At 36.3% G+C, this 12,064-nt stretch overlaps 1 protein-coding gene across 2 annotated transcripts in view; it reads left to right on the forward strand.

Moving 5' to 3' along the window:
- Positions 1–11,631: 11,631 nt before the first annotated feature.
- The window catches only part of acp1 (acid phosphatase 1), a 15,784-nt gene continuing 15,351 nt past the window's right edge, over positions 11,632–12,064 (forward strand). For both annotated transcript variants that reach the window (XM_014011557.1, XM_014011558.1), the window contains exon 1: positions 11,632–11,685. In XM_014011557.1, coding sequence (XP_013867011.1) covers positions 11,652–11,685 — 34 coding nt within the window. In that variant the 5' untranslated portion in view covers positions 11,632–11,651. The remainder of the gene's footprint in view (positions 11,686–12,064) is intronic.

A 12,064-nucleotide genomic window follows, 5' to 3' on the forward strand; every position in this document is an offset into this window, starting at 1 on the left:
CACACACACACACACACACACACACATACACACACACACACACACACACACAGGTTTGCCTAACTATACATTTTGGGACATTCATTGACTTCCATTACATTCCTGCAGCCTAACCCTGACCACAAACCCTAAGGCTAACCTCACAGGTACATAMCTGACCCTAAAAATAACCTRAACTCAATTCACACCTTGGTCCTAAACCAAACCCCCAACCCACCAATGGCATTTAAGTAAAATGGGGACTCGACTTTTGTCCCCAAATGTAGGCATTTTGTTTTAAAATTGCCCCCAAATGTCACCAGAAACAACCCCCCCCTCACACACACACAGGTTCGCCTAGCTATACATTTAGGGACATTCCATTGACTTCCATTACATTCCTACAGCCTAACCCTGACCACAAACCCTAAGGCTAACCTCACAGGTACATACCYGACCCTAAAAATAACCTGAACTCAATTCACACCTTGGTCCTAACCCAACCCCAACCCACCAATGGCATTTGAACCCAACGGGGACTCGACTTTTGTCCCCAAATGCACCAATTGTCCCCAAATGTAGGCGTTTTGTCTTAACATTGCCCCCAAATGTATTCCCCCCACCCACACACACACACAAACACTCACTGGAAAAATGTTTTTTGCCTTTGCCTTTGATAATGGTTTGTTTGTACTGATTTTATGGCAAAATCTGACCCCACCTGTGCATTTACGAAGTTTTTTTCCTCTGTTGAACTAGATCAGAATCTAATTTTGCTTCAGGATTTCTTTATCCACACATAGATTACCAATCTTAAGGATGAGAACATACTTTAATTAAAAGGTATCTGTTGAAATGAGTATTTTTGCATATCTTGTGATTTGCATGTTTCTTGTTTTTACTGTGCCTTGGTCTGTTTTCCCATCCATTTTTAGTTTTTCCCACTTTTCCTTTTTGGATCGCAGGGGAGCTGGTGCCTTCCTCCAGAAGATACTGCATGAGAGTCAGGGAACACCCCAGGACATGTCACAAGTCTATTGCAGGGACGTATAGTGACGAACGAGACAAACCACTCAGTCTTGCCTGTTTCCTGTTTATCGTATTCACCCATCTCCCTTGCATCTCCTTCCAGGTGTGTGTTACACAATCCCACTTCAAAACACTCACCTCCTACCGGCTCCCGTAATCAGTCTCCTCACCTGTGTCACACCTTTTACAGCTGCTGACGCACGAGTCAGTGAAAAGTTATGGGACGTGTCGGTGGCCATAACGGTCTGCTGGGATCAGACCTTATCTTTTTTAACATGATTGAATTGGGGAATATTGCCAAAACTTTGTAATGTTGCCAACCCAGAATCATTATTGGATTAATTTCTCAGTGTTTATGGACGCCGCCTGTTTTCTGACCCTGCCTGAGTCCTGTTTTCACTTGCTCCCTCTGAATTGGCTGCCTGCCTGGTCTGTGGAGCGTAACAAGAGTGTCTGTTTTGATTTGAATGAACTGAAAYGGCATTTTGACGCACCAGGCCTTTTAGATTTGCTCGCAGATTCGATGCGTCCTGTTGTTATGCACGAGAACTAGCTTCCTTTCATAGGGACTTTGAGAATATTACAATAWTACAAGAGGAGTTGAGATGAATAGCTGAGATAACATCTACTCCCAGAACATTTGATAGCAAAACCCATATTCTAGTGACTGATTTCATTTTTCTCTTTTCTAATGTCTTATGTCAGCAATTAAATAAATTGTTGCACTGATACAGGCAGTACCTCCACCTTAACTTCAAAAGGACTGAACAAACTGAGCTATCCACTTTCCCTTTAAGCTTTTAAGGCTTTCATCTTTCAAACAACATGATTAATTAGTCTTTAAAAACTCCTGAACTATCCAGAACAACAATGGTTTTCAGAGCATGTAAGGCTGTTTGCTTCAGGTTAAACCCTGGCCCAAACTATTGGCTTAAAATGTAAATAAACTAGATTAAAAATCTTTTTTTTTAAAGCTTGTAACAACAGAACCTATCTACAAAGTGAGTCTGAAAGACATCAGATCACCAGGATTACTTGTTCCAAAGACAGAGGGCAGCACTGGAATGGTTACAGTGAAGGTCATACCATCAAAGCTTAACAAACTAATCAACACCAAAAGCAGCAACTATCCATTCAGTAAACATATAAAGAGAGAGCACGGTTCTATCATACCAACTGAACAAACCCAACCTCCAAAATATAATYGTTTATTCATTTTTCAGTGCGAGCACAATCACCACATCTGCTTTTAAAAAGGTTGTTATATTTATTCAGGTGCATGATCTCTTGATTGGCTCCCWCAGGGATTCAGTGTGTGTACTTTTTTTTTGTTTTCTTGACTTCCATTTTGAAATAATCATCATATTCCTCAGATAAATTTCCAGATTTTACAGATCAAGAGGCATGCTGAATGTATCATTATGATTAATGAGTCCGCACAGGGACGACAAAGCTTTTATCTAAGTGAAAGAATTGGTAAAATGAAGGAGACATAGARAATACGTAATCGTAGATGCCAACAAAACAAATAAAAAAAGAGTAAAAATGTTTTTTTATTTTGTGTTTGAATGTCTGTACAGTACATGTTGTTCACACTAGAAACACTCAAAAAACAGATGTGTTGGATTTACTGAACCAAGTTATGTCATTTGGTAAGTTGCGTTACATTTACTCAATTTAATCAAGTGGAACCAGTTGACATAAATTGTTTTGGTAAATCCAACTCGTCATTTTTTGATTGCAGCCTCTTCACTTTCAGTTATTCCTCCAAACACGTTAAGAAAAACAGGTGAGAAATTAAATAATCCACCTCATTTGTGTTAATCTTGCTCACTATCTACACCAAACCACACCCACTTACACTCACACTTGAGGCGTGTTTTTGTACGTCCACCCTCATTGGCTGACCCTGCAGCTGAACAGAATTAGCCCCAATGAGCAGCAWATTGAGKGGGTGGTACAARAYGTCTGTCAATCATTCTGTACCATGGTGCTGTGAAAAATTACCCTTTTGGAAAGACTGAGATTTAATTGGCATCAGCTTTGTTGTAAGTGTCACAACATGTGATTCAATGTATTCAATTTTTGTTTATGTTTTAAAGTGCATGGGACAATTTTTTTGTGATAAATACAAATTCATTTTCGTAAAGATAAGATTAATAATATAATACAAAAAAATTGCCGTAACTGAGATGAACAGTTGTTGAAATATTCACATGTGAAGTAACAGGAAGTGATGTCAAAGGGGAATGTCTGCATGTGAAAAGAACTCGGAGCCCATGAGGGGACATGGGAGATTTTTATTCTTTTGCGTTCCCACGCAATAGTATTATGTTACCTCGCAATACCTTTTGCATTCCCTCACAAAAGTCATTTGTTCACTGTTGTGCCTGCTGGTTTATTAACACATTCACATGTTCACCATTAGCGAGTTAGCCTACTGCTTTAATTCAGCTTCAGAATGAATATATTACACAACCACGCATGGAAGTATGTCATATGCCGATATTTTAACACAGTGCAGCCACACAACTTCAATGTCATTTTCACGAACTGTGGCGACACACTCTGTTTTGGCAACCTAATATTTCAAAATAAAAGTCTGATTTAATTCAGTTCATATACAAAACAAACTTTTGCATGGGAACGCAAAACAATATTGCGAGGTAACGCAAAAGTATTGCGAGGGAACGCAAAAGAAAAAAAATCTCCCATGTCCCCTCGCGGGCTCCGTAAGAAGAATCTGATGTTTCTTTAGATTATGTTGAGTCATTATCAAAGACATGAAGAGTCAAAGTTCAAATAATTTTGTTTCAATAAACAAAAACCAGAGAGTTACTTTTCTTAAAGAGTTCCCCTTTGATGTCACTTCCTGTTTCATTTTGGCTGAGCCAAGTTCAAAAGAAAATATGCCAGTTTTGTGACAAAATGAGTAAAGTTGTRTRTATTGTACCAAGTTTCTTAAATAAAAGATGTTTTCCTTCACATTTTGTATTTGAAGGACATGCATGTCACAGGCACTTTAAYATTTTTGTTCAACACCAGAAAGGACTTAGCCCTACACTGTCACTGCCAATAGCTGACTATGTTTTTATCTATTGCAACATATTTCCTCAGACTTTTTGTTTGATGTTCGTGATACAGTTACAAATTGTTAATTTGGAGTTTCCGAGTCTTTTTCTGCATCYTCTCTCTCTTTCCTCTACTGTTAATTCTCTGCTGTCAACTTCCTAATAAAAGGAGATAAAATCAGGAAAAAAACCTCAAACGTTTAAAGCAGCTCCAGAGTTCAGCCAAAGTCACAAAAGCCCAAAATGCGTCAGTAAGACAGATGTAAAACATTCAACTCCTGTTATTGTTTGTGTAAATTTTCGCACAATTCCGCAAACTCCCATGTCGCAAATAAATAACAGGGTTGAAACTCTGTTTACAGACGTTTAGCTCCTCGTCTGAGAGATTTATGAAATCTGTTTCTAAATAACAGCTCAGACWCTGGGTGGGAGCAAACACTGACACCATTAACCAAGTTTCCCCCCCTGAGTCCTTCCACTTAACTTTTTTAATTCCGAATTGACACTCTTAGCTGGAGAAACATATTTTCCTCCACTAATGGGACACATTATCTGCTAATTGTGTTTTCTTTGAGTCATTCACAACAATTATCACCAGTCACCGAGACGTGAATGAAGCTGACTGACTCAATTAAGAACTGTTTGCTAAATTATTTACTGTAATTGCTGCGTCCATCTTTTGCTTACAGATGTTATTTGAGTTRTATGTAAAGTAACAGATAATTGGTAATCATGTATTCCTCCTTAATTACAGGAATATAAGGTCATTTCTTTTAGATGATGAGTCAAAGTCTGTTCCTTAGAGGCTCATTTTACTGTGTTACAGAGCATGAATGAGTTTTTCAGGGACTGGATGCAGAAGGAGATTAAAAATTCAAACTTCTGTTTTATTTTTAATGTAATTGTTTGATCTTGGTCAGAAAGGCTTAGAATAAAATTGGTGGAGTGGAGTGATTTTTGTGTAAATTAGATTTTTTATCGGAAAGAAATGAGAAAAAAAACATTTTAATGTTGAAAATGATTGACGWTTTTTAACAGTTGATATTTTAATATATTCTTTCACTTTTATTGAAGTAAACAAACTGATAAGTGCAAGTAATCTGTTGATATGTTGGTGGCAAAGCTTAAGCCTCCTAAAGTCCCTAAATCTCTTAAAACCAACTGGTATTAAAACGTATTAGTTTCCTACTACATAGGTGTCGTGGGAATATAAGAAGTCAGGAGTAAATGTTGAACGTATGTGTTCTTGTGCAGCTCCTTTTGTTTCGCAAACTTAAAGATGATAATAMGTGTATAAATACGGCCAAAAAAATGACATTTTCTAAATCTTTGCYGAGTAGCAATTGTGGCAAACCTTAAATAAAGCGTGTTGTTTGTCCTGCAAATACACGTGTTGCTGCCATGTTGTGCGAGACTTAGAAATAAGCAGATTGCTTTAGATTCATTTTGTTGTTGCAGCTCAATGAGTCAAAACCCCAGACACTAATTTTCATTTAATGCAAATAAAATGTACAGAGCAGGGGTGGCCAAACTTTTCCCTCGAGAGGGCCAAAATGAAAATCTATCCGAGGGCTGCGGGCCAAATGCAATAATAAAAACATGAAACGCAAAGACTTTCTAAATAAACATCTTTTATTTTTTTTCATGATAAAGCTAGCAGCGGTGGCCCACATATTTTGCTTGGATATTTTCTTAGCCTGTGCACTTTTAGAAAGTTTGACATTCACTTGGGCAGAAAAGGCTCACAGGACATTTCATAAATTGATAAAATTTAAGTATTTTTGGTCTTATAAAGCGTACAAATCTACATGTGTGCTTAAATGTTTCTTGTAGTTTTGTAGTTACTTGTATTTCATGCTTAATCATAATATAATTCAAATATTTAAGTATGTACCATGACAAGAGTGCAGCAGAAGTCAAATTGTACTCATTTTGTTTTATTTGTGTTATCATTATCTGTGTGCTTTTCTATCTGTTTGCAAAATATCTCATTATAGTAGGAGAATTAAACTGAATTATCAAAAAGTCAGCTTTAAAGGGATCCACGATTAGTTGTAACATTAGACTTTATTTGATAGCAAAAATTTTAACTGTAAAATAAAGACTGTAAAAATGTAAAAAAAACTGTAGGATGTTTAGTAAATTTTTAAAAATATAGATGGAGCCATTTTATTTACACGCAAAGCATTCTGGGTAAATGATGCCGTGGATAGGTCCTCGGTGCGAGGTTGTTAACGAGCTATATCCACCCTGAAGGTTAATCTTGGACAATATCTGATGATCGACTCTTTTAAATGAAACCAGAGAGCGTTGACAGAGAGGAGAAGGTAGAAATGACTCAGACTGTAACTGAAAATATGGATGGAGGAGAACAGAGCTGCTTCATGGAAGAAGAACCTCAGCTTAGCCTGTTAGCCTTTGTGCTAGCGCAGACGCCATATTGCCCTATGTATTAGCTCAGCGCTAGCGCAACAAACCAACAAGCTAAACTGAGGTCCTCCATCCATATTTTCAGTCGCAAGCTGAGTCATTTTTGCATTCTCCTGTGGATGGAGGACCTCAGTAATGAGAGGAGAATGTGTAGCGCTGAGCTAATACATATATATGGTAATAGTGTCGGGGCTAATGCTAAAGCTAATAGGCTAAGCTGAGGTTCTTCATCCATGAAGCAGCTCTGTTGTCCTCCATCTATATTTTCAGTTCCAGGCTGAGTCATTTCTACCTTCTCCTCTCTGTCAACGCTCTCTGGTTTCATTTAAAAGAGTCGATCATCAGATATTGTCCAAGATTGACCTTCAGGGTGGATATAGCTCGCTAGCAGCCTCGCACCGAGGACCTATCCATGTCATCATTTACCCAGAATGCTTTGTGTGTAAATAAAATGGCCCTGTCCATGTAATATATTTTTAAAATTTAGTTTAAAAATGATAAAAACTAAACAGCCTACAGTATTTTTGCAGTCTTTATTTTACTGTTAAAATAAATGTTTATCAAATAAAGTCTAAAGTTACAACTAATCATGAATCCCTTTAAATCGAGTCAGCTGATTAACTTTTGCAGTTTTCCCACTTCAAAATGACCACCACAGCTAGTAGGTTACAAGAAACACAAAAATGCCCATAGATTGGTCAGATGAACACACGTTGAGCTAAAATTTGGTGTGGTTGTAACTGATAGTCACCCTCAACACATTCTCTGAGCAATAATAAATTGAGTAAGATCCTTGTTTAAAACTGGGGCATTAAATCATCTGTGACTTTCAACTTTTGTAATAAAGTTAAATGCATTTGTGCAAAGATAACATGAATAACTGCAAAAATAAGTTGACGCTGCTGAGAAGAACAGTTGTGGTATTTGTGTGTGAAGTAACAGGAAGTGATGTCAAAGGGGAATGTCTGCATGTGAACAGAGCAGTGCTACAATGGCCGTCAATACAGACTGTATCTGATGTTTCTTGAGACTTTTTTGAGTCACTATGAAGAGTCAGAGCTCAAATATTGTTTCAATAAACAAAGAGGGAGTTTACTTGCTTAAAGAGTTCCCCTTTGATGTCACTTCCTGTTTCATTTTGGCTGAGCCAAGTACAAAAGAAAATAAGCCAGTTATTTGACWAAATGGGCAAAATCGTGTGTTTTATGCCAAGTTTCCTAAATATAAAGATGTTTTCTTTGACTCTTTGTCTTTGAAGGAGGTGCATGTCACACTTTAAGTTTTTGCATAAATCATTAATCAATTGATATATTTTAATGAAACTCTTAGAAAGTTGTCGGTGGTTTTACATCTGCAGCTGATTAACTTCTGGAGTTTCCCCATCAGAGCTAATCATTGTTAGCAACCTTTAAAATGGCTATAATTCAAATACAGAAAAATAGTTGCAGTAGCTGAGATTCATTCGCGTTGTCTGAGTGCGAACAGACATCGTTGTTTAAAACTCTGACACTAAGGGAATGCTAGTTTTATAGTATTTTTTATTTAATGCTGTGCAAGCCACTTGATGAAAACATCAGATCTTTATATTTTATGATAAAATAACTCAAATACTCCACACTTTTGATTGAAGTCAGTGCTGGAAATCCCCAGAGGAACTCCCTTCAAATGTTGGTTTATTGCATCTCGTGCCCATTAGGATCAGTCATGTTTGGCCTCTCTGCTGGATTTGGTTTTTCATTGTAGTTTCACTGATGGATTTATTCATGAAGAAATGTTGGTTTTATTAGTTGGAACCAGAAAAGAGTTACTACTTATTTTCATTCACAACGTCGGAATAGACAAAGGAAGGACCCAGACTGTATATTAAGCCTTCTGCAGCTGTAACTCGTTAATAAGTGCTTGAATGTTAACACGTCTTGTGCAGAAAATAAACAGAAAGTTACACATCAGTCAATCAAACATGGAAGCTTTAAATAAAATACTAAAATTTTATAGAAATAGACTTAAAATATAATTATTTCAAGTGATCTTCATGCAGCGTATTCTTCAATAGGGCCACTTGAGCGTCTTTGAGCCGATGTTGTGTCTCCACTCAGCACCTTTTCCTCGTTTAATCAGTTCCTCCAACGAACAAGCTGATGAATCAGGCTAAACATACTAATGAGTTAGTAATGTCTAAAATAAAGAACGAGAATAAAAAGCTTACAGCTGCTATGAAGTCATGACTCTGCTCAGTATCAACCCCTCTTTGATCTAAGTACTTCTAGTACATTGCAGCTGAAATGAAATAGTTTGGTTCTCATATCTCCCACATCGAGACGTTTTTTATTCGTTTGTTTTTTTGGGCGTGTTTGCTTCTTTTGGGCTTCACTTCAGCTGTTATTGCTGAAACATTAAGTTCTGTTTTTAAATTTTGATCAAATTGAATGATTTCCTGGTTTCCATTCTAAACTGTCTTAAAGTTGTTGTTTTTCTGATGTATTTACTGTAAATGTTCTTTGATATCTGTGGTTACGTCTGTGTGCTGCTTCCATTCTTGCACAGGTTTCTCTTGAACAAGACCTTTTAAATCTCAACGAGCTCTACCTGGTTAAGCAAAGGTGAGTGTAATTGTTTATGGAAAACAATTACTCAAGTAATTAATAAATTAATAATGATAATAATTAATAACAACAAAGTATTTGTCACTTTGTTGCTTTATTTCACTGCAGCATTCAGAGCAGTTCAGACATTTGTGATTTAATCTAAACTTTTGAAATGAAAATAGGCAGATTTGGATCAGTTTTCCAATAATAACAATAATATATTTATTTGTATAGTTTTTAAACCTGGACCTTGTCCTGGCAATTTTCTGTCAGAAAAGAGCTGCGGGTTAAAAAAAAAAAAAMCATAACTGAAAAATTAACCCGTAACCCATAACTGAAAAATTGTCACTATGAGGATGTTGTGGTTTGAAGCATTTCCCACAGATGACCAACAGGTGTGGAGGGGAATGTAGCTCTCATTGAGATCTGCTGAGAAATGGCTCCATAGCCCCGGAAATGTGAGAACTTGTTAATCCCACTTAAAGTTGTGTTTTACACACAACAGCAGAGAAACAGCATGGATCCATTTGCACCCCCTCGTCATGCTGTGGGCTTATTTAACCTTCATCAGCATCACGCCTGTTTTCATTCTGCAAACAGGTTTCTTCCTGATTTCTTTCTAATTTATTATATGGACAAAAAGCCAAAGAATGAAAAGTGTCTTTGTCAAAATCTACAGTGGGGTCTTACTTTGTAGGGCTGAAGTTTTATTCTCTGACGTCATACAAAAAAAAATGTGTTTTTTTAGTACACAAGATACACGCAGTAGTCATTATTAAGTTTATGACCATGATTCAGCTGCAAACGAGCTCAAATTTTGAGGTGGCACATGAGAATGTTTATAAGGGACAATGTACTTAAGATTTAATGAAGGACCTAATTTTTTCTTTTAATCAGATAGCTCAGAGGCAGAGGGAAGCTTTGATTAGTCGTGTCTGTTGTACTTATTAAAATGTCTGCTGCTATAAACAGATTCATTTAAAAAWAACTGTCAGACTGTTCCCATTGTTCTTTGATTTATGAGCTTTGGTCATGGCTTTGCATGTTAATTTCTCTACATAAAAAGAATGTGACAAATGATGAATAATAAAATGAAATAAATCCAATATAAATAATTAGGATGAGCGTTTTGACTCAGGCGGCATTAACACCTTAATCCCAGAAAACGGTGCCTGATTAAAAATGTGGTGTTAAATCGGATTATTGTGTTAGTCTGCATTTATTTATTCCTGCTAAGAGTAATCATTGGACCGAAATATACACCTGGAGTCAACCCAATTCAAGATGGCTGACAGCTTTAACAGTGGTGATGCCTGCAGAACTTGTTTGTGTGGTCTTGCAGCAACCTGTTTTTCCTCATGCAATTAGTCTCACAAACTTTAAAAAAAAGAAAGAAACATAAAAAACAAGAGAAGGGGTTCATGGGGGAAAAGGATGGGGCATTAATCACGGTTATGACAGAGTTCCATAGCCATAAAATCAAACTGCAAACAGCTGCTGGGACAGATATTAAAGTCTAATTTCCTGTCTGATGTTACAGCAGGGCCCTGGGGAAACTCCTGGCCAAATTCAAAACACGAAGCTCCACCATTATCCCTACATTTATAAAGTTTATTTATTTCAACATTTTTAGATAAAAAAACATGATGGAAAATGGGAATCTAAATTTAGAAATGTACAACATTAGTAGAACAAAAAGACAAGCTCTATTAAACTATAGAAAAAAGTTTTAACAATAAAATCATCAAATAGAGATGAAAGCACACACAGTCACATGAAGTTAAAACATCAGCCTTTCATGAAGTCACAGGTTCAAATAAATAAACCATTGCAACAATAAAGTTACAAAGTGATGCTTGGTTATTTTAATTAAAATAAATAGTTCTAAAGTAACTTTCATAAAAAATCATCAGAAAAAACATTATTTTGTTTTGAGTGTTGAAAAAGACAAATATGAGCAACAGTTTATTAAAAATGAAGCAGATAATGTTTTGATAATTGATCTAGTCATGACATCTTTTAATCATTTTCTTCCAAGAAAAGCTCAGCAACGTTAGTTTACAGCTGTTCCTACAGAGTTGTTCTGCTGAGATTTGCAGGTGAAAGGCGGCTGAGAGTTTTTAAATTTGTTTTGGTTATCTGCACCAAGGCTTTCATAGAGTTGGTGTTCCATAATTGTGCAGCGTGATACTTGATCTCATGTATCTGCAGGTTGCAAATGAAAAATGAACTTGAAACTATTATTATTATTTGAACAACTGGATTTTTTCTGTGTCCCAGAAGTGCTTTATGTCTTTTGGGAATGTCTGTTTTTTTACCCCCAGTTGCTATATATATTTTTCTAAACCAAATTTGCCTTCCATTTTACCTCAGAATGTCAGCTTTCAAGTAAATCCCGTGCAGATATTTGTTTATTTTATCTCGTGAGCATATTTGTTTAGTTTAATCTGTTTCTCAGGACACCATTCATTTAAAAACCCTGCTCATGCTGTATTTTGTTCAGGCAGCAGTTAGTCGCCAAAGTTGATGACGTCATCTAGGGCCCWTTAGAATCAACATGGCGTCCAACTCGGTTTTATTCGTTTGTTTGGGTAGGAAATGTTTTGAAAAATACCTTATAATGAGAATATTTAAAGCAATTATTGTATATCGAACGTATAACAAATTAGTAGCTCTTTATTGGTTTGCATGTTGTTTTATTTTATTTTATTTTTAGGAGCGTTAGCTTGAGTGCTTTAGCTAGCTAACTTTTGCCGGTGTTCTGTTGTGAACTTGATAACCCGGGCCACTTTCTTATAACAAGACGCACTTTAACTTTTGTTTGATTGAAATAAATAAGAGCTTTTTTTTTAAAAGGGTTACAAGTTGTTAGTTATGTTTATTCATTTCTTCAAAAACAACAACATAAATTCAACATACAACAAATGAAAGGTAGCAAAAGGAAGAAATTCTATATCTGCCCCTTTTTCT

The sequence above is a fragment of the Austrofundulus limnaeus genome, unplaced genomic scaffold (genome assembly GCF_001266775.1).
Source record: "Austrofundulus limnaeus strain Quisiro unplaced genomic scaffold, Austrofundulus_limnaeus-1.0 Scaffold82, whole genome shotgun sequence".
Lineage (NCBI taxonomy): Eukaryota > Metazoa > Chordata > Actinopteri > Cyprinodontiformes > Rivulidae > Austrofundulus > Austrofundulus limnaeus.